General features: G+C 34.9%; 3 protein-coding genes across 6 annotated transcripts in view; 2 read left to right on the forward strand and 1 right to left on the reverse strand.

Annotated features, from left to right (window-relative positions):
• Positions 1-545, forward strand: part of LOC117113747 — a 3107-nt gene extending 2562 nt beyond the window's left edge. Inside the window, exon 5 of the mRNA XM_033257189.1 lies at positions 21-545. Within this exon, the coding sequence (XP_033113080.1) occupies positions 21-518 (498 nt within the window). The 3' untranslated portion in view covers positions 519-545. The remainder of the gene's footprint in view (positions 1-20) is intronic.
• Positions 546-7781: 7236 nt separating this feature from the next.
• Positions 7782-21765, reverse strand: LOC117113718 (serine/threonine-protein kinase tousled-like 2). Of its 4 annotated transcripts, none has more exons than XM_033257143.1 (16): positions 21628-21765; positions 20051-20219; positions 19448-19532; positions 19248-19273; positions 18651-18737; positions 18091-18219; positions 17552-17644; positions 16783-17009; positions 16128-16314; positions 15242-15513; positions 13784-13873; positions 13403-13572; positions 11870-12011; positions 11505-11616; positions 10107-10214; positions 7782-9577 (listed from the first exon to the last, which is right to left on the reverse strand). In XM_033257143.1, exons 2-16 carry the CDS (start codon positions 20216-20218, stop codon positions 9404-9406), a joined length of 2070 nt encoding a protein of 689 aa, XP_033113034.1. In that variant the 5' UTR covers position 20219; positions 21628-21765; the 3' UTR covers positions 7782-9403. The 4 variants fall into 4 exon arrangements, with proteins under 4 accessions (XP_033113034.1, XP_033113035.1, XP_033113036.1 ...); XM_033257144.1 differs by lacking the exon at positions 21628-21765 and adding an exon at positions 21407-21534; XM_033257145.1 differs by lacking the exon at positions 21628-21765 and adding an exon at positions 21337-21465.
• A 1383-nt stretch (positions 21766-23148) lies between these two features.
• LOC117113740 overlaps positions 23149-26343 on the forward strand; it is a 7324-nt gene continuing 4129 nt past the window's right edge. The window contains exons 1-2 of the mRNA XM_033257182.1: positions 23149-23231; positions 25422-26327. Coding sequence (XP_033113073.1) covers positions 25470-26327 — 858 coding nt within the window. The 5' untranslated portion in view covers positions 23149-23231; positions 25422-25469. The remainder of the gene's footprint in view (positions 23232-25421; positions 26328-26343) is intronic.

A 26343-nucleotide genomic window follows, 5' to 3' on the forward strand; every position in this document is an offset into this window, starting at 1 on the left:
TTATTTTCACATTTTTCTAGGGGCGTGTTTCTGCCTACGCAGAATATGTTACATACACAAACTCACGAGCTCTCCCAGAATACTTCATCACAGTTGAAACAAATTCAGATACATACAAAAGCAACCGGTCTACTGTTAAGGAAACCAGACCAAAGAAACCCCCAGAGACACTGACTATGCCTAAGCCCACGTCTACATCATCTAAAGAACCACCAACGAAAGTGAAACCTAAACCTAAACCAAAGACTGCATTAGCAGCTACTGCTGCAGTAAGTAGCCCAACCGATACTAAACGTATGTCTCCTTGCCTAAACCAAACCATAACCACTGAAGGACAGGTTAGACCTACAACAACAAGCAGTGACATGCATGCGAAAAGCAAGTCCACTGATATGCCCCTAACATGGGGTAAAATTACTGACGACGAATTTGAAAACAAAATCGCAAAACTTCGTGCAACTTTGCGGAAGAAGAAAATGGGAAATGCTTCCCCAAAAGCAGGTGATTTTACACCATGAAACACATTTTAGTCAGTAAGGTATCCAGAGGAGCTTGGGCTTACTAAAACCTTTCTTTTTACTTAATAAATAAATAAAATGTCAGCTAAGGGATTGGATCCATGAAGTGGGTGTGGGTGTGTTGGAGACGTCAGTCCCCTATGTCAGGAGAAAATGAATAAAATCAATAATAAATGAAAATACATAAAATCAGATGGAAGTTCAAGATCTTAACCACTTTAATCTTTTATCTAAATGATTTCCACGCCATGATAGAGATGTTTTAACTGCGACTGAGAGGAAAGGGAGCACTATTTCCCCCACACCTAAATACGTCTCTTGGCCACAGAAAGACATTGTTCAATTTTGTCTTTACTCATACACTTATAAAGGCAGCTCAGAATTCTATGTAGCCTGTGTAGGCCTACATTGAGAATAGAGTATTGTTTTGTACATTACTGTCACTGAATGTTATCTTTTACGTCCGTGGCGGTATCCATAAAACAATACATTTATATACAAAATTTTTTCTCATTAAAATTATGTAGAACTAATGTTACATATTTTGTCTTGTAGAAGGATCTGGATGATCAAAGGCAGCTTTCAACGAAGAAAGTTGAACTTGAAAAAAAATTGGTAAAATTTATGGAAGTTACTCAATGCCGAGACGAAGATAAAGGAAGAGAAATTTTAAGTGACTGTAACCTTAATTTACATAACGCAATTGGGCAGTATTTCAGCTCATAATGAGTCTAAGGATACTTCTACAGTACCCAGGATTATTCATATATTTAATGTTATAATATGTAGACTTTAGGCCTATTTGCTTCATGATTTTTACAGGCTCATTAACTTACACATGCTTATAAATTAAGCCTATGTTATGCTACATAATATGTTAGTGGAGTGGAAATCTTTTGCCACTGTGTTTAATGACACACGGAGACATCTGACGAAACTTCGAGAAGTGATGCGGGCAACGTGATTCTATATTTCTAACTTCATTTCTGAAATTCGGAGTATAGAAACATAAAATTCCGATACTGTAGTCCAATTAAATTTCGTTGATCTGCTAGCCCCGCTTTCTGAGAAAAGTTGTGGTATCCATCCTCAGACTTTTCACATTAAACTTGACTTGCGCATCGTTAACGAAAAGCAATATGAATGCACAGAACTATTATAACCCATTTCGTATTACTCGCTATATTATTAGACTAAAATTACCATTGTTATTGACTGTCCACTTTGAATATTATAATATTGAATCCTCTTGTCTTCAAGATGTAATGTCTATTCGTTTTGTCTGTTTTTGTCTCTGCAAAAATTGCCCTATTGGTTTTTACATTTTGATTCGAATTATCATTATGATAATTTGCATATGTAGTGAATGTTAGCCATTTAAAATAGGTTTACCGGCATTAGTCCGCCGACAGGATTAAGAATCAAAACGTATTTTGTCCCTTCACATAGGCCTTGTGTTGGTGTTTGGATTCCATAAGGGGCCCGTAACCACGATTCCTTATGGGGCGGGGCTCCTTTGACAGAATGATCCAGACCATAAATCGTACCATGGTGGAGTCCATGAGAAGAGCTTATGTGCTGGTCAGGGTCAGATTCTTCAGAACCCGAAGCATAATCTAGCATAAATCATTTTGAATTTCAACATCATTTTTATGGATGGGGGACGGGGTGGGTTGTGGGTGGTTTGCGCAAAAATTGAGTTCTGCCAAATCATAAAATCCCTGGTTACGGGCCTTTGTATGGTGTTCCTTTTATTTTGAACACAATTTTACCTGAGGAATGCTTGCCAAATAAAGTACTGTACACAATTGTATTTTGCCTCGTCATCTTCTTAATGACATTTTACGTTCCGAAATCACCTTCAGGGAGTGTACACTGTTTATAAAATAAATTGAATTAGTAAGTGTATCGCGTTGTATTAACACAATAACATTTAGCAATGTAGCTATACGTCTGCAATGGTTTAGTCTGTGTGCTCCACTCTAGTGTTAAACCCCAAGGAGCAGAAGAATGTTTGTCAATAATAAAACATCAAATGAACAGGTACATAATTGTTGTAGGCGTTTGCATCCTTAGTCGGATATTGAAAGCCAAACCAAACACTATTTCTATTACGATATTGTTATTATCACCATAAAGATATATACTACTGTAGGCCTACTTGTGCTTGAAAAAATAAATTTAACAGTTTAATATTTTGTGTGATTTATGTGTCTAAATAAAAGAAAATGATGCATAAATGATAGCATTCGTAAGTGGCTTACATTTACATGTCAACAAATTTTAATATTTGTAGTCTAAAAAGTCATGAATCATGATCTTGATCTGTGTTCCATTGGAAGACAACGCAACAAGTGGGCACTAAGATTTTCCAATGTATATCAATATATGCATATCCGATGAATATCAATCATACTTAGCAACTGGCCAATCAGAACTGGGCCTGGAATACGCGCATGTCCTACAAACACACAAGGCTGTCGTTTTGTCAGACCTTATTATTCTAGGGCGGGTCTTAGCGGAACGGTGTACTTAATGTTGAGAATCCAGATGTTACTAGTGAATTTTATAGTATTGTTTTTAAAGATAAAGCTTAAATGTTTCCCATTGAGGGGTTTGCGTTACTGGACGAATTTGTATATAAGGAATTAGCGATATTAATCATGACATTGACAAAAACCGAGCACTGTTACCGCACGTCAGGTACGGTACTCCAACCCCGAGAGAGTTTACTTCAGACAGCGTCATTAAAAATCTGATTTTATACCCGTTTGGAAATAAAATGTGTCAAAATGTATGTTTAAATTATTGGAGATTAACCTTTGGCATTTACAGTGAAAGTAATCTGATAGAAACCTGACAAACGATATTTATGTCTATGTCAATAAGTATTTTACTGTATGAATGTCTTGTTCTTTTTCTCAGGGTAGGCTTAAAATAAATTATCGTCAAATCTAAAGTAGTAATTCTCTGCACGCGTACGTTGAGCCATAGACTTGCCACAAGTCTCTAATTTATGGATTTTTCGTAGTACATTAGCGCATTTCGGAAAGCGCCACCAGCGTCAGTTTATGTTGAGAAACTTTTGATGAGCATTAGGGTGAAACTTGTAAAAGAGTGAGTCAAATCGAATGCAGACCGCTGGCCGTGACAAGCATGACGTAATTTTTAGGATGCCGTATTTGGCAATAGGGTGAATGTTATGACGGAAGGTCAACCAATCAAACGGTTCTCGTTTTGGTGCCACGAATGTAGAGAGAAGTCGGGAAGTTGGGACATGGTACCGTACGTGCAGGTGTGTGGAATATCGTGGTACATTGTTAATGGAGGAAAAGAAAACACCAACCAAAGCGCCAAAAAATCTGTATTCCAGAGAATTTTTTGTTCTGCGCACAAGATCGAGTGCGTGGAAAAGCTGCAGTCTAGAAAGTATTTGGTTTGCGAACCGCCTTAGGTTCACGCGAGGCTCAGTATTTTAAAGACTAGAACATTTATCAGCCCACCACTAGGCCTAGGCCGACGGAGCTGTCATGCTCTCGCAACTGCGACACAAAATTGAAGACAATGTATACCTGGATAAGCTATGGGCGAGTTGTCGCGGGTACGTTTACGTATTTTTAAAAACAAGTGAATGTCACCAAAAAGAGGAGCACCGTCTGTATTCCAAAGAGCAAAGAGAAATTTGATTAGCACGGCGAAACATGAATTAACCACCTACAGCTGGTGTAGTGGACGGGACGAGCTGGGCCTATGAGATTCGTCTCTAGATAAAATGATGATGGTACCAACGAGGCCAGAACTAATGTAAAGGTGCGTCAGTCTTTAAATTACTTATGAGAATTATGTGTTTATCTTTCATTTATTGTTAAAATAAATGAAAGTGAATGACAGTAAGATAAAATGTAAACCATAAAACTACTTTTTAGGAGGGCTATTGTTTGTTAAAACAAATGAATTTACCAATACCAGATACCATTTTTTTAGTAATTTTAAAAATACACCTTGAGCTTAATTTAAATTTGGCTAGGACATAGTTGGACAAACTATTTATAATTTTTTAAAAAATGATATATTATTTATAATTATAAAATGCCATTGTCTTTAATTCACAGGTTTATCTCATACAGTTTTTATCATATACAGTACTGATGTTGCAGAATTGTTGATAATTTTGTGATTAAAATTGATATACTGTTGTTTAGATCTATTTATTTAATTGTTTTGCAGGAATGGATATTCTGTGAATAGTCCAGCCGGATGATCCCCACTGACTTCCATCAAGTTATGAAACTTGAGACACTTAGCATCTGATGTAGAAGCACAAATTCCTGTATACCAAACCCAGTGTCATTTCGATATTAATTGTACTGAAATATGCTTATGATAATTAACAATTAAATACAGTATGATCCTTTGTATTCTTTTGCATTGACGTTAAATTGACTGGTAATTAATATAGTAAATTGTTTGTTAATTAGTGAAAATATTTTTTTTTCCTGAAGCAGTTGATAATATGTATGGTAAAACACTGAAAGATCAACAAATAAAGTTTGAAATGTAAAATCTGTGCTTTGGATCATTTTTTGAGTTTCGTACAATGACAGTTACAATGTATTTTAATCCAAATACATGCAACTAAATTGTTTTCTCATTACCTGCAATGTAGCCTCTTTATTTTTACAAATTAAACAGAATGATTATATTTATTGAAAAATAAATCTGATAGCTATGGAGATCAGAACAATTAAAAGAATTGCACATTTTCTCCTTTTTGTCTATTTGTTTAATTTATGGCCTAATAGAATGCTATAAATATTGTTTGTAAATTTGGAGTTGCATATTACTCACTGTAAGAAATAATACCAAAAAAAAATTGATACTAAGGGGTGAAATGTGTTGTGATTAATTTAAGATTAAAATATAAATGTATTGAAAAACAAATGGATGTCATGTAATTAAATCATAGGCCTCCTTTTGGCCAACATACTGTACAATGAACAATAAATTAAACCTTTCTCATTAAACAATAATTTCTTACTCAGCTTCTCATCAAATGTTAATTAAAGACAAAAAAAAATTGATATATTTATTCATTGTTTAAATTTCGGAAATACAGCTTTATGCAAAGGATGCAATTGTCCATAGATACGATGATATTCACCCATTCGTCGTACGTAGCAAATTGAGGTTCCTAGCTCTTAGCCAGTTTGAAAAATTTAATATTTATACAGTATATTATTATTATTTAATGCTATATTAACTACAACAATTACATTACTGTATGTCAAAACTAATATGTAGGCCTATTTCAAATAGATGTCTGCAAACCCGACGTGAATATTGACTATTGTGCTCTCTCTAGGCTAGGCCTAAACCTGATTGTGCTGAACTCGGCGAGAAAGCATGAGCTTGGCTGTATCATATCGATAATAATACTGTATTTATTAACTGGCGTGAAGTTGGTTACTTTCCATGCAGCACACTTCTGTTGTGAAGGTGGGTTTAAATATTACCTCCATGGTTGGACGAATTGTGATAGGAGCCTAGCAATCCTCGCGGTGCACAAGCTGAGCTGACCTGCACCTGAATCCTCCTTATCATTAGCTGGGTCGAGGGGAAGCATAATTAGCATATTTAATTTATGCGACGGTAATTAGCCAATCGGAAATCAAAGTTGTTAAATACATCAGACATCACGAAATCGTGGTGCCTGCACTCGAAATCCTCACTGTTTTCCCAGTCCCTAATCCCAGAAAAAGTATACTATGGAACGCCATGCAAATAAGTAATATGGAACGCCATTCGTGCCAAAATCGATTTATTCTTAAGCATTTCAACTGATTAAGACAAAGATTAGGGACTGGAACCCAGTCTAGTTGAGCCACTAACGCGCGTCCCTCTTAGTTCGTTTTCAGACTATTAGACCACGAACTATTTCTGGTCATAAATAAATCGCAACACATCCGAGTGTAGTCCGAAATCACTTCTTAATGTATTATCATCTTCAATTCTAACAATTTTTAATGATAATATTAATTAGTTTTTATTACTATTATTATCAATAATATCCTATTATTGCCTTTAAAATGCATTATGCTACCTTGTTGCGCAAACTCTAATAATAGAATAACATTACCGTTCTTTTGTCGGTAATTGTGCATTATGTACATTAAATTATTTTTGTCAGGCGTGTTTTTGAACTGAAATAGAATTCTTTGAATCCAAGTCATAATTATCCGTCTAGTCTTTTTAACCACTCATACAATTTGACATTTTATTAGATGTTTCTAGTTGTTTTTGCAAAAAAAAAAAAAAAAAAGAACAATGTAGGCATATTTCAAGAGACATGGCATTTTAGCTTTCTTTTCACCCACTGTTCTTTTGCAGCGGATTTAGTGGTGGCACGAGTGAGGAAACACGTTGGTGCGAGTGGAAAGTATTTCTTGCAGTTTTACTGTTACACTATCCTCGTTTTAAATATTTTCAAGTGTTTTTATATGTGGAAAAGACAAGCCAAACCGTCGCAAACGTTATTAATACAGGGTTAATCAGTAAAATGAGAGCTATAAAATGGTAAAAGAAACATTTAAATCCGACATTTCCTTATGAAGTTACAAACAGTTGAACACACAGCTGTTTAAAGAACAATTTGAGTAATTAACTTTAAAGATTATGATTTCGGGCATTTCTCAGGCAGAAACCATCACCAAATTGTTAAAAAAAAATTGTTTTAGCATTGAAAATGGGGAAAATAACAGCATATTATGATGTATATATATCTATAAAGGTTCAATAAAATAGATTTCAAAAATGTGACATTTCAGAATGTACCGTATTGGCCATTATCTCCGAAACATTATTTGTGACTGGTTTGGCTGGTCTTTGCTATATAAAAGCCAGGCTCCAGAGGCAATTTTGATTTGATATATTATATGTTGTGCAAAAAAGGACGTAACTACTGTTTCTCACAGTTTTGAAATATACAAAAATCTGTATCTTATTAATAAATGCAATAGTTTACATTCTAAAATATTTAGGTAAAGCAACAATTTAAATATTTTTGTTTGTGAAATATAATAATGTTTGATAGAATAAGTCTTCTTGTTGTCATTGTGGAATGGTCTCAACTTCCTGGACTATGTGTGAATTCAATTTACAAGGAATTCATATAACACTCATTATGTCACTGTAAACAAAAAAAAGCCAGTAATTAAATAAATATATTATATATGATGTCTTATAGATTACATAACATCTGACAGCTTCTTGTTTTCATTTGTATCAACTTGCAAATACGTTTATTTCCAGGTGTAAGAATAGAATGGACAATACTATTACAAAATGAGTCTAGGAGACACATGCAGAAACAGCTTAACACCATACATTATTCTCTTTTTGTTTTTAAATGGTTTGATCACTAGGATAGGAACAAATCAAAATGGCGTAAATTCCAAAAATCTTAATACAAATAACAATGTAATAATTCTTATCTATACGATTGGACGTTAAAATATGTTGGAATAAGACGGGTTAGGCCTTCGTATTACAGACTGCTGCTACAATTGCTTTAGGAAAAACCAATACAACACAAATACAGTACTAATATCAGTATCAATGTAGAACATGATAAATGTGTCATCAATATTATTTATCACCATTGGAATCATTTTTATTATCAACTAATTGTCATCATCATTGTACTCATCATCAATTATAATAATAATCATCATCATCTTCAACACCATACTTGTTCATACATCCAATTCTATTTATCAGCATGATCATTTAATCTTTAATTTAACATATTCAAATCTTTTACTTGCTTTTATTAATCGACAAAATGAAAAATTAATTGGTGAAATATGGTGATCATCCTAGTTTGTGGCATAAGGTGGATTTGGGATAATCGGTTTGCTTAGATACACCAACCAGACTGCTTCAATTATTAGCAGTGATCTTGGATACACCAATAAGAATACTTCTAACAATAACTGTGATCTTGGATTCATCAATCAGAATGCTTCTAGTATTAGCAGCGATCTTGGATACACCAATCAGATTGCTTCTAACAATAACTGTGATCTTGGATACACTAATCAGAATGCTTTGCTTCTAGTATTAGCAGCGATCTTGGATACACCAATCGGAACAAAAACTGTTATCTTGGATACATCGGAATACTTCTTACACTAGTATTGACCAGTAAAACCTGACCATATGAGTTGATAGTAAATGCATGTCTTCTACATTAGAAGATGAAGTACAATTGCTCAAGATGAGTTGTTGCCTGACTACAGTCCAGCAAACTGCAGTCCAGCTTGGCTAGGTGTGTGACTGCCACATGTAACTACAATACACAGGAACAAACCAATTGAGAAAAAAAAAATTCCTTCAAACTTTCCTTTAAACAAACAGCAAATTATAGAGCATATCTGTGCTGTTCTTTGGACACTTCCTCAGTAAAGCACTTAGAACTAAGACCTGTAAAACGTATGGTAACATCCAGAGAATTTGACAGCCTGAAAATCAAAATAAACTGCATCTCATAGATGCCCTGTAAAATCACAAACATTTAACACGTGGAAGCAGGAACCAAATTCCATAGAGATACATGCTATTTCTAGTTTTATTCTCTGGGATTTCTCAACAGTTTTGTTCAAACAGAGTGCAACCACTTGTGTATCATTTTTAATGGGAACAATTACAACATGGGCACATTCGTGCTGATCGCCATCTGATCAGCGTGTCCCTACGAAATGTTTTAGTCCTCAAATTGCTTGAGGCCATGAGCGAGAGCAGCAAACTTCTGTGGTCATACTTGGCATTTTTATCTTCCATAATATTATCTTATATTTAATGTTTTCTTCTTAAACAATTGGAATTGTTCATGAGCCACTGAGGCTGAGGGAACTGGAACTACTGGGAGGGGGCATCATAGTATGGCTGTTATTGGTTGGAGTGGCTTTGCGCGAGGGTGGCATCAGGTAAGGATCTCGAGCCAGTCGTAGCACATCTATACGATTGTCTTTCTTGTATTCTAAACAACGACGAACAAAATCCTGCAAGTATAAGAAGAACAACCTCACTTATTATACTATAATCAAAATTAAAATAATCTCAGTCTTATAGGGCATGTGGTCGGTGGTGGTAATGATGTTGATAGTGCTGGTAATTACAATGACAACTATGAAACTGCCAAAGGTGACGATAAATGACAATGATGCCAAAGAATGAAAGGTAATAATACCATCTTTTAATACTTGGATATCTCGGCTAAATATGTTAACCCAGCGTTTTTACTTCACAGCCTACTTGGGATTCTAGGCACCATGCCTCGGCCCAGCCTCGCCAGGGACCAACTTAGAAAAACCTGGTGAGACATTCTGTCTCACAAAAATTACCAAATTACAAAAACAAATCTTTTATTTTTATCTCCTTTTCGTGATATCATGATTTCGCAGCCCTTAAAAAATGTTTGCCAAAAAATGGGGTTGAGGCCCATAATATATGGACCAACATGCTACCCAAACCCTTGGATTGCACAAATGTCTATAATCCGTTACCTAATAATAACTGAGCCACACTGACCTTAGCTTCTTGGCTAACTGGTGGTTTACTTGGAAATTGCACTACTGTGGCTTTCAGGATTGTATTCTGTTCCAAAATGGATGCTTGAGACAGATTGTGACCAAATGGCTGAAAAAAAGGACAAAATATATATATAGGAGTAATGTCTTTCCCTACCTGATATGTTATACTGAATACTCAGTATGTTCCAAAATAATAAATAAAATTTGAAAGAGATTCGGGTGGGAATCGAACCTACAATAACTAGCCTGGTGTCATAACCGCTAAAGTACCAAGCCTGCGCTTAGTGATTAGTGTTGAATCTGATCCCCAAGTAGCAGTGGGCACGGTAAATGCTATTTTGCATACACACATCAAAATAAAATAAATATAATTATAAATATGTTTAGCAACTATTGAAAAAGTTTAGAAAATGAAATTGATAAGAATTCTAAGTTCCTTAACACTCTGCCCGCTAAACACGGAGATCTCTGTGTTTGGTAAATCAACACTTGACGCCAAAGACGTAGATCTCTGTGTTTCAGTTTTTTTGCGGAATCCGATAGATGGAGTAATTAACATCTCAACGAAATTTGATTGACAGATGCTTGTTTATAGATATCCAGATTTACACGAGCAGTGCGCATCAGTGACTTGGCCTTTGAATGCAGCATTTCCCTCTTCCATTGGGAGCGAAATACAGAGGCTTTTACAACAATTTCCCCGCCATGTTCCATGAAATAGATTAACACTATGAATATATGATTCATTTGCATACCGCCTACCCTGAATTCTCTTTCTTAAAGAAGGTTGATAGCAAAGAAAATCTTCGCCAACTGGGTAAGTCTAGCCGCCATTGTCAAAGGTTTTCGTGACTTTGTGGGCGGGGCTTCGCGTCCTTGTTACTGACATGCACTTTGAACACTACATTCAGTCTGGACTGTAAGTATTTCACTATTTGTTTGTTAAATTGAGCGTAGCAGTATTGATGTACTTTCAGGAAATCACGATTATCTCAGCTTCGTTGCGCAAAATTGTATAAATCTCCAAAAATGAGTAATTTTCATTTTACTGTTAAGAGTCACAGATTGTGATTAGAATAAAGTGTGTCGTATTATTGTAAAGCTAAGATGTTTGTAGTTCTTGTAGTATTCATTACATGTCAATCTGATCACTTACGCACTCTCAACGAGCTTCAGAAAAGTGTTAAAATTCGCGAAAAAGTCTGGAAGTGGCTGATACTATTGTTTCAAACCCCTGGAAGTCAGAGTGTTAAGAAGTACAATAATGTAAACTACAGGCTATATTAGGCCTATATATCTTTGGTGCAAGTCCTCTAGGCCTATGTATTTTAACCATGTAATTTAGCAAATGTACTGCAAATTGGTTTTACTCTCCTTCATAGTGTATAAAACTAACCTTTTTGCCATAAAGACATTGATAGAAAATTACGCCAATGGACCATACATCTACTTTGGATGATATTTTTGGTGGTCCTTTCCCAACAACAAAACATTCTGGTGGCAAATACCTGCAGCAAGGAATATCAGAAAAAAATTTATATCATAATTACACGGTGCTTTTCCCATTTACTTATTCCCCAACCACATCATTAGCCTTGTCAGCTGTTTCAACTTTAGACAGTACAGCTGTGTCTATGGTTGTTGGAGTGTAATAATTCTGTCTTTATTGTACAGTAAAATATATACCAATATTAGGAGTTCTTAGAATTATAGTTAATAAATATGACAATATAATCTGTGTCTTGTTTCTGGTCTTCTTACCAATATGTTCCAGCACCCTGTGACGTAAGGTCCATCCCACCTTCATTGTGGTCAAAGTTTTCTTCATCCATAATTTTTGAGAGACCAAAGTCTGTTATTTTAATTTCCCCGCTTGTTGTTCCGGAACTTAATAAAATGTTACCTTCAAAAAATCATTTGTTAATATTATCCTAAGCATTAATAATTATTATCAGCATCATTTTAATTATCATCCTTATAGGGCAAGTAACAAGTTTTTGTCTGTAATAATACAAATTGAATTTGATTCTGCATAAGTTCAAGTATCATGCTTATACTAATTATTATCATTAAATTTGAAAACTTAAAAACCAGAAACTTTCGCGAAACGAAACTTTCGCGAATTGATAATTTTGGCCATTAAACTTTCGCGAATCGCAAAAGGCCTAAAATTTATTCATGAGAGGAATACCATACGATAGCTGAAAATATCGTATTGTGAGGTCTAGGCCTAGGTTAGATAGGCCTACAGCCACTGTCAGGCTACAATAGCTAGGCCTAGGCTAGGCGCCATAAGCCTGCAGCCTACCTCAGCTGTTAGGAGCAGGACTTAGCTGGCCATCCCAGGCACAGTTAAGAAAAAGACACAAGTTTATATACATCACAATATACTCACTCATATGATATTCCTAAATTTTGTATGGTACACAAGCATCCTACAATGAACAATATTTATTCCTGTAGGCCTAATATTGATTCAAACACATTGATTGATGATGACTGAACATCGTGTTATGTCAAGGTACGAAAATTAGTTTCTATTTTAACTTCTTAGTATATACTGCGCAGTGGTTGCACATGTGCAATCACATGCAGTGATGATCAGAACCTCCCTGATCAGTATACTTACTGAGTAGGTTAGAATAGGCCTAGAATTTACCATTTTTTTTAGCTCAACATTGGAATTTAAGGTCAGAATATTTATTCAATAATTGAAATACATTCTATTAGGTTTATACACATTTAATAAAATCCACAAAATAATTTAAAATACAATTTTTAAAATGTTGAAATTGTTAACTTTTCACAAACATGTTGCAATTTGTGGGGATTCCCCATTTAGGCCTAGTATAGGCCCTAGATCTGTATTGCATCGTTGTCGGCAAGTTTAGGCCTTGAAATACCGACAATTCTTGCTGTTTATTGTTCATTATCATCTTTAAAAAAGTTAAAATAAATTTTTGGTGTAATTTAGTGATTTATAATGACCAAAATCTTGTTTGTGAAACTGATTCGAGATTCATGATGATCAGATAGTATTCTACCGATCTTTTTTGAAACATAGAAAATGTGACCTGAAAATTATTCGCGGCATAAAATTTTCGCGAATTGGGACCATTCGCGAAATTCGCGAAAGTTTAATGCGCGCGAAATTTTCTGGTTTTACAGTAACTAACAAATTAAAATTATCATCACAACCTACTGATGTCAGAATTACAAATAAACTATAAATTGATTATAACATATAATATACATTATAACTATTTTCCTCATTCATATATGCATAGTTCTTACCTGGTTTCAGATCATAATGTATAATAGGAGGCTTGCGCTCATTCAGGTACTGCAGCGCCCTCACAGTTTGTATCATGATTGACCTTGCTTCTTTCTCTGGAATCAGTTTTGTTTGTTTCAAGTAGAAATCTAGATCTTTACCATCGCAGTATTCTAAGACCGTGCAAAATCTATGAAAATATGAATAATTAGTAATTTTGTTTACATCAAGGCAACTGATACTGTACTTTAACCTCAACAGGGTAACATCATGATCAGGCTGTGATTAAAATTGTCTCTTAGCATTTTGAAGTGTGAATATGCGAAGCAAGTCTGGACTTGGGTCAAATGAAGTGTAGAATAAAAAGTGTCATTTGTTAATTACTCTAAAGCAATACTCACGAGTTACTATCTATTTCAAAGACGTCAAACAGTTTCACAATTCTATTATGGTCTAAACTCTTGTGAATTTCATATTCCCTCAAGGCATGTCTGTAGACAAAAAAAGATAACAAAAAGTCAGTAATTTGGCAATCTGCTTGTAAGCTATGTCAAATTGTGAACTTGTATTTTAACCTGTAACATATACAGATGAAAGCTTTATTTTTATTGTTGAAGACGCAAACTAGGTAAAACTAGGGAAGAAAATAAGAAAGGAATAAATGGAGATGGAAAAGAAATATGTTACCATGAGAGAAATGAACATCATAAAGAAAATATATCATATTATTTATCAAAATAAAAAAAAAGAATAAACAGACTTGTGTGAGAAATGTATGAGCATGAGGAGAAATGACTATGAGTGAGAGATGAAAAAGAAATAAATTAAGATGAGAGAAATGAACAAACATCAGAAAGAAAATAGACATGATAAAGAAATGTATGGACATGAGGAGGAATGACTATGAGTGAGAGATGAAAAAGGAATAAATTACCATGAGAGAAATGAACAGACATCAGAAAGAAAACGGACATGATAAAGAAATGTATGGACATGAGGAGGAATGACTATGAGTGAGAGATGAAAAAGGAATAAATTACCATGAGAGAAATGAACAGACATCAGAAAGAAAATGGACATGAGAGAAATGTATGGACATGAGGAGGAATGACTAGGAGTGAGAGATGAAAGAGGAATAAATAACCATGAGAGAAATGAACAAACATCAGAAAGAAAATGGACATGAGAGAGAAATGTATGGACATGAGGAGGAATGACTAGGAGTGAGAGATGAAAAAGAAATAAATTACCATGAGAGAAATGAACAAACTTCAGAAAGAAAATGGACATGATAAAGAAATGCATGGACATGAGGAGAAATGACTATAAGTGAGAGATGAAAAAGGAATAAATAACCATGAGAGAAATGAACAAACATCAGAAAGAAAATGGACATGAAAGAGAAATAAATCCACACTGGGAGAAATTACTATAAGTGAGAGATGAAAAAGCAATAAATAACCATGAGAGAAATGAAAAAACATCAGAAAGAAAATGGACATGATAAAGAAATGTATGGACATGAGGAAAAATGACTAGGAGCGAGAGATGAAAGAGGAATAAATTACCATGAGAGAAATGAACAAACATCAGAAAGAAAATGGACATGAGAAAGAAATAAATCCACATGGGGAGAAATGACTAGGAGTGAGAGATGAAAAGTAATGAAACTCTCGCAGAAAGAAAATGGACATGAGAGAAAAATGTATGGACATCAGGAGGAATGACTATGAGTGAGAGAATTGATTTAATATTATGTCACAATAAATGAAATGAACATGAAATTGACACATTGAGAGTATAAAATAAACAGATATGGAAGCAATGAATGCAAAATAGAAATAAGAAGAAATTGTTACTTGATATAGTTAGCCTTTTTATCTTCTTTCCAGTCTTTATTCAGCTGGTGTATTTTACATGCTACGTATCGTTGCTCTTCAAGGTCGAATCCTTTGTGAACCTCGCTGAACCCCCCTTTGCCCAGCAGCTTCAGGAGAAGGTAACGTTTATGTAGCACTGGATTATCCTTGAAGCGGGACAGGTCTTCATTATGTATTCGTTTTAATTCACGTATATGCAAATTACGGCTACGTTCGAGTTTTTCTAGTTCAACTTGTAAGTCAGCTTCCTCCTGTAATCAAAAACAAAGATACAAATTTAAAGCCTTTTCATTTGTAAAGTGTGAAAATATTAGACATTTTGTATATTTGCTAATACCAGACTTTATAAATTACTGGTCAAAAGGTTGTAAGTAGGCTGGTATTTTTACGTAATTCTTTCACTATAGTGAACTCTAATGCTTGCCCTAGACTGGCCTAGAGGTTCTTTTATACGAAATAATCATAGTAAAATATGACCAATTTGATTTAGAATGACGTACTGTATACCAAAATTCTTTGTCAATCATATCTTGGACTAAATTTTTTCTTTATAAATTTTTGTGGACATAGTACCTACTAAACAACTCACAACTTAAAATGCCCCACAATTGTTAGCGGTCAGTCCCCTGTTAGAAAGCTTATCTCCTTTCCATGGGGAAAATCCTGGTGCCGAAGTATTTGTAAACTCCCCTGTAAGCCAAGGCAGCTTCACATTTCTTCAATGACTTGGGTGAGTTACTAAGCACATACATTAGAGATATTTACATTATTAAGCGCTCTACATGAAGCAGATTCTGCACAGTGTGTAGTACTGTACAAACATTACACAAAGAACATAATAGAATAAATGATTTTTGAAAATCACCTTTTTCAAGGCTTGCAGTCTGAGTTTCAGTATCTCATCCTGTTCATAGTATGCTTGTGCAGAAAGCTGGGGGACTGAGTTGGCTTTGGCATTGGATTGTGCCCCCTGTAGGTGAGGCTTCCGTTTGGTCAACAGTTTCTTTTGTCTGTCTATTTCATCTCTTTCTTGAGCTAGCCTTTCTTGTTGCCTGCAAATAAAAATAAATGCAGTGTAGGTTTAGCAGTTCATTAGTGTACACAGCACCTTCATGAACATTTGTTAAGGTGCACTCCAACCCTAGCTTTAAGGAGAGGAAAATCTGATTTATTCCATGTAAAATACACCCTTTGAATATTTAAAATACAAATATATTTATTGTCCGAAAAATGGAAATAACAAAGCTCATGGCTGGCAGTACAATACAATATCAAATTATCTTAAATACTTTAGATTGTAATCTTGTATGCCAGCTGGGTAGAAAGAGTACTTGCAACCATCCGTGCGCATATTCACCATCTTCATTCTACCACTCCTAACGGTGCCTATAATGTTGGCATTGAGCGGAATGTTTGTATCCTCCAATATAGTCTGAAACACCTTTGCAAACCGTTTGTGGTAGAATGAATCAAGTTTCTGCACACACGGACCAATTAAAGCAATTGGTAGCATGGCCTACCTAAAAATATCTGTGAAAGCATATCCGTCTTTCCAACTTTCTACAAACTGTGCACCTTGCCGTTGAGTGTTGAATTGGCCTAGCTTCAATCGATTTTCCATGCTGGCTTTACGTATTAACTTTTTCTCCTGTTGTGATTTCTCTAGTAGCAGGCTCTTGTTCATTGCTAAGCATTTGGCTAACTGTTCACTTTGTTTCTGCAGCTGATTCTGTGTCTCCTTAACTTTCTGTAAAACAAATTGAAGTTAAGTTCATGAGATAAATAAGGGCACATAGAAATGATAATGATGATCCTCAATCTATGAAACATGTGTACCATATTACAACACAAAAAACAACTTGAAATATGCGGGATGCGACTACACTTCTTCTTCCGTTAAGTTGCTGCCTTCATCTTGTTGAAGATTCTACAATTGCCTGGTGGTGTTTGGACAGTACACCGGGACACAATCCCCTACTCTTTTTTCTTAACATTCACATGGGCCATATTGCACACAGGACCAATGGCTTAAACATACCACCTGAAAGATGGTGCACTTTTGAATCTTGCAATTCAGGCCTCCAGCGAAAATACAAAGAGAGCATCGATGGGAATTGAACCGATGACCAAGAGATCATCCACGGTTCAGCGATAACTCAGTCGCTACCACAAGTTTAGCCAACTGAGCTGAGCTGCTCTCAAGCAGAACTCATTAAAGTGAAATATATTTCAGCAAATATTTTAACTTTCAAAACAATACACTGTAATGCTAGTACAATTATTACTCACTGCATTTAGTGTCTCCAACATTACATCTTTTTCTTCTAAACAACTCGTAGCTTTCTTTTCTAGATTTTCTATTCCTTCCATTGTAAGACTTGTCTGTAATTATAATTAAACAATTAAAAAATCTACTAGATTTTATACAGCTATAAAATAACCAAAGCCATGTAAAACACTAGCTTTAATGCTTACAAATTCCAAACTTATAACATACTACTATAAGATTTTTGTATTCAGAATATTCATATCCTTAATTAGCATATTTGCTCTGGTTTTCCTTATTAGCCAACTGTAAATATATTTTATAATTTATTAGCACAATATTCAAAACATTTTTACAAAGCTTTCATAGTAAAATATTGGCATACTCATTTGCATAAGAATATGTATTAATGTTTAAATTCCATGCTTTAATTTGCATAATGACATGGATTTCCAAGTAGTACTTTAGCATAATTATTACCATTTGCAAACCTATTAGCTGTCTATATTTGCATATTCATTTAGATAATTATTCATATTTGTATACTTGTTAACATACTTACTTGAACCTCTTTGGTAGATGTCTCTACACGGATTGATTGCAAGTGTTTCTGTTGTTGATATTGTTGTTGCATGTGCATCATATTGCTGCCATCGGCATGGTTACTGTTTGAGCCAGATGGGGACCCATACTATTAAACAATAATAAATAAAATTAATATTAACACTTATAAATAGGATGGGCTTACCCTGTTAAGAAAAAAAAACAGGTTATTCTTTTGGGGGCAGAAATTGGAATCACATACAAATATCTGCCATCCCATTTAAAAAGCCTTGATAAACAAAATTTGTTGATTTAGTTGATTGAAACACAAAATGTATGGAGGGCCAGTTTTTAGTTGTTTTGAACACAAAATGTATGAAGGGCCAGATTTTAGTTGTTTTGAACACAAATTGTATGGAGGGCCAGTTTTTAGTTGATTGCAATTCTTAATGTATGGAGAGCCAGTTTTTTAATTTGGTTGCAACACAAAATGTATAGAGGGGCTGTTTTGAGTTAGTTACAACACGAAAATGTATGGATAATAATTCAAGGAGTGGAAGAATGACTGATGGCACCTACTATTGGTACTGTTACATGGGAGGAAGGTGAGCGTGGGTGATTCATCATTGGTCCCACAGCCCGCCCTGGGCTGCCCGTCGCTGACGTCTACAAAATCAAACAGAAACTAATCAGTCAAAATCGTACAGGAATCAAAAGGAGGATGAAAACAACACAAGGGCAGTGGTGGTCTCTCATTACATCATATTGTTTCTAATTATAGATTGAAGCTGTAACTTGTTATAGGAGATGGTCTTGGGTTAATATCCATCAACTGCAGTGTTATTTGTTTTATCACGATAAAAAAACAAAACAAAACAAAAAAAACAGAACAACAGCATTAGACTATTAGCGTTGGTTTAATCAGCATCCTCTAATTAAAAACTGGCCTATCGGAACGTAGTATGCAATGGACCAGAAAAAGATGCATGTCCAACAACCTATAAGGTTACGTTAACCACCGAACACTCAGTCATGTCTACGAATGGCTGTGATTTTGTGGAACCGTAGTAACTATATCCAAGGGGCGCGGTTTAGCGAAACAGTTTGATGATGTGCAAACTTGGGATGTGAAAGTTCATACAAAATTATATTAATTATAAAAAAAAAGCTTCTTACCCGGAAATATTCATTGATTTTTTTACCTGCAAGATAATTAGAAAGTAAAGTGTAAGTACATTTCACCTGAATAATGGATTTTACTTATTTTATGTCATTTAAACTTTTCATAATGCATATTTTTTCTAATTTAAAGTGATTTCTCTTGTATTTGGAACAGTAATAGAAAACACTAATACTTAAGGCAATTATGAACATACCCTGTATATTATCATGGCTTTCCTGTATTTTACGCTTTCTTTTAGATCGGGAATCCTTCTTGTCTGGTGTTGTCAATGGTATAACCTATAGTAAATATATAATAAACTTTGTGAAATATCTAAAAAATATCTTTATTAGTAATCAAATTTGAATGAGATACATTATTGAAGAAATATAGTTTGTCACAGACTTAAAGATGAAAATATATTCTTGTTCTACATAAGTCAGAAATCTAAATATTTAATTTTAATGTTCAAGGCATGGTGATGATGAATACAAAATGATGATGACCAAAGATAGCAATAATTGTACACTGGATAATGAGGATAATGATAATAATGACTAATGCTGACAAACTGATCAGGATGATGACAATGAGGATGATGATAATGCAGATGATGATGATGGGATGATAATGATACTCAAAAATATGATGATGCAGCTAATACTATAATGATGATGACAATAATGAGGATGATAACAATAATGCCAATGACAATGATGAGAATGCCACTGATTATTATTATGGCGATGCTTTACTGCAATTAATAATAATGACAATGATGCTTATGATAATCATGATGATGAATACTTGACTCCACCTCCAAGTCTCTGTCTTCGTATGAACTTCGACTACTGTTGTTTCCAACACTTAGATTTGAGTCGTCTTTGATGATGACAACAGGCATGCTTTGCCTGCTGGTACCTCCAGACATCCTCGCCTCTAAGAGCTCAATCTTCTGCTGATCCAGCTTACTAAAGTCTGCCATCCTGAAACAATCCAATAAAAGACATATTCTTACTAAATTTAAATAATTTCAGAAAAATACTATGCAAATTGTGTGGAAGGTTAAATGTGAGGTCAATGTTGAAAATCAACACAGAAATTAGGATTAACTCCCCAGTTAACCAGCAGTGAAGATAAATAAATTCAGAATTCAGGTGAATTATACAAATATTATGCAAGAATAGAGATCAGACCAATTTATGATATTAAGTGAACTGACCTAAACTAAAGTACCTCAGCCTATGTGGTGCTTGGATTAATTAAATGTATTCTATTCTTCTTTTTTTTATTTATTTTATTAAAAACAACAATTAAAAAAATATTAATGTAACTGTAAATTTATCTCACTGTAGGTACTGTAAGGTGTGTAAGTCTTTAACTTATATTTTTGCAGATCAGCAAATTAGATCATAAATTTGTTCTTGATGGAATCATACAATCAATGTTTTGATATCAATATTATTAATATTATTTATATTATTACAATATTTTATATTTTCTGATGAACATAATTTTGGCAAATCAGAAAGTTTTAAAATTCAAGGTATTGAAAGGTCAAACAGAAAATACTGAATGGCAAAAACTATCAACTCTAAAAATGTCAGTCAGATTCCAAAAGACCTAGGCGTAACAATTACTATATTATATGAAAACAACTACTACTACTTAGACTACTGTACTAGCTAGGCCTAGTTATTGTGTCTAAATAGAAAATTAAACGATGGACCTGTTCATTTGCGTTTTAATTTAGATGAAGACTGAAGAGATGTCTAGACCCTAGTAATTAATAAGGCCTAGGTAGGAGGATTACCCTTGATTAGACTGCTAAGCTTATGATAAATACTGATCTTGCAATATCAAACATACGCCGTCGGAATGCTCACTAACCTAGGCCCCTAGAACTTATCTCAGGCCCTGCGCTGCTGGGAATACGCCTACAGAACGTACTATAAAACTACTTTCTAGCTTCAGCATGTCTAGCCTAGCCTAGGCTCAAGACATGCTGCTGCTGCTACATCATCATACAAACAAACAAAACAGGCATTGTCGGCGCGGAGGACACAGTTACACTATACAATAAATACAACAATGGCAACCTACCACTAAAACTATTATGGGAAAGCTACAACTACATAATGATAAGTACTACTTTAACAAATTATGTTCTTACAAACATAATGTGAATAACAGGGCAACAGACACTCATTACGCCATGACACTTTCCTTGCGCCACCTTTGACTAGCCCTGGTCACATTCGTGATTACAAGGGCCTACGAGCAACAAAGTTACATGGAATCCGAGACCATGCTTGACCAATTTCGTCAATTTACTCTCAAAATAGCTATCGTAAGTTACATGCTTAGCAATTTCATTATTATTTTTTACAGTACCTTGAATTCGAAGTGCAAACTTTGCTGTAGTAACCCCATAAAAAAGCTCACAATGTAAGTTATCAAATGTCTGGGTCATCATTAAGTGGTAGCGACCATGTTGATGTCTGAAACCGAAGCATAAATGACGTCATCTTCGGCATTTATCGGTATTCCAAGGTCAAATTTAAGACACCGTGGCAAGGGGTCACCAGTCATCAGTTATCGATAATGCAACACAATTCCGGTTTTATATTGATTTTCATACTTCCATATATCGTGCTACGGTACATCTTAAGTACCATCAATTTTTTTTTTCTTTTTAGAAATAAGTTCATTTTTAAACAGATGCCTATTATCATCTCGGGGAGGCGGAAAAGTAGATACTCCAATAATCCTGTTTCCTTTTCAGAGAGCACGAATTTTATTCTATGGGTTCCCCACGGACCTTTATTTATGATTTATTTACGCAATTATGATTAAATCATCATATTGTTCTTGATTGCAAATTCTATGGTGGATGTGCTTTAGCTATAATAGTTTTGTAAAGTGCACCATATTTGCATGTGTCGTGCATGTTCTCAAGGAAAAGTGATTGCTGGTATTTGACTGTTTAGGCCAAATAAAATTAATTGTTAGTTTCAGGTCCGGGATTTGAAATTATTTTTGGTGAGGGTATTTACTATTTGCTTTTTACTATACTAATGGTAAACATGCTGGTACGGTAAATAATAAAAAATAGGTATTTTTTTAAAAATAGCAAATATTTTTTTTTCATGAGGCAGCTCCAAAATTAAGATGAGGGCGGGGACGTGAAACTAGTAATTAGTTTTATTTGGCCTTATAATAGTTTAATCCCAGTTTCTACTACTGAATTGATGGCGTACACGACATTTCACTTCCTTAGTGACTTAAAACGTTCTAAGAAATCCATTCATTTATTTATTTGATCTTTTATTCATTGTTCAGTCATTCTTGTTATTTAGGTAATTCATTTATTTATTTAATCTTTCATCATTCATTAATTTATTCATTCATTCATTTTCATTCATTCATTCATCCATCCATTTATTCATTCATTATCTATTCATTTTTGGTCCCCTGGGAGTTACGAGTTTTCAAAAAATAACCCCGGTTTATTTCCAAGCAACATTGAATGAGTAATTACACCTCTGGTATGAAAAAATTCCCACTTTACTTTACACGGAGACTGGCAATATCATAACAGGTCATCAGTCAAATAGTAATAGTTAACAATGTCAATTCGTGTAGGGTACACTGTTTATCAAGAGGGCTGAAATCACTAGCTCAAGGGTCCGACCTCATAGTGTTTTTTAGTACTGATGTGAAATAAATAACTTGGAAATGAGAAAACACATTCTAAAATGACGCCTGATAACACAGTTAATTAGCTTGACGCTCTCACTCTGGACATTATTTTTTGTTTACTTGTTATTTTGTATCGTGATACCATGGAGCTCTGATTAGTTCTATGCTGATACAAAGCTTAAACGGTATAGCGCCATCTAGAATAAGGTTCCGGGGAATTCCCAAGTTATTTTCTCTCTGTTTAGTCTGACCCCAGCACTTTAGCACTCCATTTTACGATTCAAGGCTGGGGTAAGGTACAATGCGTAGGCCTTTTTCTTGTTTAAATTAAGTGTTTTAGTCGGCATAATGCAAAAATGTTGTATGGTAATCAAGTTTGTTATTGAAAGAGGTTCTTCTGAATGGTTTCATAAGCTACTTTTGACTGCTGACGAAACAACACAGACAGAGGCGTAGCCGCGCAAGCATATTTGTATAGGCCCTATGTTCATATAGAACTCAGATCGACAACTATGATTTTAGGCCAACTCAGCGCGGCCATTTTTTTGTGATGCTTATGCTATTAGTGATACGACCTTATTAAGTTATTTACTGACCTCTTGCTCTTGTGTAAACCAAGCCAATGGGATTATTATATTTTATACTGGATACTTCCTGCGCTTTTAAATATACTAAAAAAATAGACGGAAATGCATTACAGCTAATAGTATAGTTCATTGCCTTTCTTTATTTCATTGGCATTAGGCCTACAGAGGAGACACATGGTGTGATTGTTTTCGGTTCCCTCTCTTATGATCCAGCACCCTCAAGTCCTCACCTTTTGATCACAGAAATTATAACGGTCGTCATTTAGTAAAGGGCCCCCCCCCCCCCCCTTTTGTTGTTTTTTTAAAGGTTTCATAATTTCACGACCAAGAAAGGCGCATCTGTTTTGAAATTCTTTGGGTTGGGGAGTGGGGAGAGATCAGCCGTGATTCCACACCCGAATATGAGAGAAATAGCACTTCTAGATGGCCAGAGATGACACTCTTATTATAGGCCATAGTAGAATTCATTATCATATCTAAAAAGTGAAGCTCCAACAGACTCCCAATGATCTTTATCAGAAACATTTAACACTTGTTTCATTGGCATTATAAAATAATTAAAGACCACCTCCAATTAAAGACTACTTTTTTTGTGGTCCCGACCGAATAAATTCAAATCAAATCATGCCTTTTATTTTTATTGTTCAAATTAGACCAAAGCTGCTAAAGACCATGGAAACCCGGTTGCAAAGGAGGGAGACCTGTAATTACGAAAATTGTGCAAGCTTCGTAGCAATGATTTTAATTCAACAGTATAGAACTGCTGTAGAAAACTCTTTTCTTAAAATTTAGTCATTTGTAAGGTTCATTTCAACAATATTCATGTATGCGCATCTTCTTAAAATTTGTAGGGGGACGTGTTCCCCATGATCGGCGCCCATGCACGACTGATTAAAGATAGGTTTGGCGCCACCGGGCACGAGTAACGAGTACAAGGTTTGTATTTCCCCCCTGACTTTAGTGTTTAATACTCAATAAATAAAAAGACTGTCACATTAGGATCCTTTTTGTTTAGTGCTGCCACTACGAAGATGTTTTACAGTATTTCATGTTTAATCACCATTTGGACACAAGGTCCTCTTTCATTTCTTTAGCCCACTGGCCCATACGAATAGAAACACACACATGTTTTCATGCTACAGAACAAAGTACCAGGGCTGTCTCTTATACACATCTAGATGTGTATAAGAGACAGTATCATAACCGGTATAATACATGTATAAAGTACCATACAGTATTAAAATCAATTTTCTCCAAAAGCAGAGAAATAACATTTTTGCTAAATTATTTTGACTACGTTCATTTGTTAACAAATCAAAATATTTCTGCTATGTGACATTGTTATAATAATATTTTCCCAAATAAATCTCACGAAGATTACTATGGACACTGTAAAACAAAGCGGAATTCATTTTCTACACAGTTAAGTTAATAGCTTGCAAAGCTTATATGAATCTACTTTGCTAAAGGAGTTAGCATTAAGACATGTTTAATAAAATATATGTTCGATAAGATATATTGTTGTATTCTAATTTTAGACACAGATGTTTACGATGATGATCATCACTCGACTGGTGGTGACAGTGTCTGTAGCAATATTTTTTTTTTGTAGATTTTTGAAGATATATTAGATATGATAACTGGTGGTGACAGTATTTGAAGCAATAGTATTTCGTAGATTGTTTTTAGCTCTACTAAATAACAATAATATTTTCACCCATTATAATGCCCCTGGCGACGACCCATGGTCCAAAGGAGGAGAAAAAAAAAATTCAAATTTCATTTCGCTTACCTGGGATGGCGTTTTGAATCAATCACTGATATTGCAAGACTTTAAAAACCCTTCCCCCTCTCCATTTTAGAGCCTGGTTATTGATATTAAGTTATCTTGTTTTGCAGAAATGACAATAGAAATTTAACAGCAAGAGTTTAAAAAAAGGAATAATTATGGATCGTGAAGACGAACTTCTAAGATCCCAATATCAAACTCTTAAGGATTTAGGATTATTCAGTGAACCAATAGAGCGATATGTTAGTAGGAACGAAGATGATGGGTACTTATGTGATACACAGCAAGATAGTAAGCCTAATCAAGTCGACTATCAGGGAAGCCCGAAACGGTACGATTCAGAGGAATACCTCTGTGACACACAGGACAATGCTAGGGCTTTCTATCACTCTCCACCCCGTTCTCCAGTTAATGATTTCCGGTTTAAATCTCAACAATCAGATGATGATAATGGTTATACGTCACCAGACAACGATTCTGATAATGACGATGACGTACGACCACACAGAACAAATCCTGCGTATGATTCTGACGAAAGTACGTCCTCTTTGACCCATGCCAGACACTTTCCTCAATCATACACCTCACCAGAATGCTCCCCGTTACAACCGCGGAGAAATTCAAAAGCCACTTCATCATCAGTGATTAATGATGATTTGGATGAAGAGGACCTGTACAGTCCTAGTGCCGACAATGATCCAGCGTTTGATGCTAAACTGATTCACAGGGCTGTTGGTCTGGACCCTTTTCCAGTTGGAAAGACTGGTCTACCAGTAAACTGGACCGATTCAGCTTTAGCTTTCCATAAAGTAGTTGAACTCCATGCTGGCAATCCAGAATTCAATCAAATATATTCCACTATTGGTGATGCTGGTATTACTGTAGAGAATATCGAACGAATTGAAAACAAATCCCTTCTTGATAAGTTTCTATTGGAAATCGATCATATGAAAAAAAGAAGAAAGTGTTCTGACGAAGGTAAAGTTCGAAATGAAGAATTTTTAAAGATCTTAATCGTAATAGCATCATAAT

This window comes from Anneissia japonica, unplaced genomic scaffold, assembly GCF_011630105.1.
Source record: "Anneissia japonica isolate Jap-2015-1 unplaced genomic scaffold, ASM1163010v1 scaffold718_len1063573_cov188, whole genome shotgun sequence".
Taxonomy (NCBI): Eukaryota; Metazoa; Echinodermata; class Crinoidea; order Comatulida; family Comatulidae; genus Anneissia; species Anneissia japonica.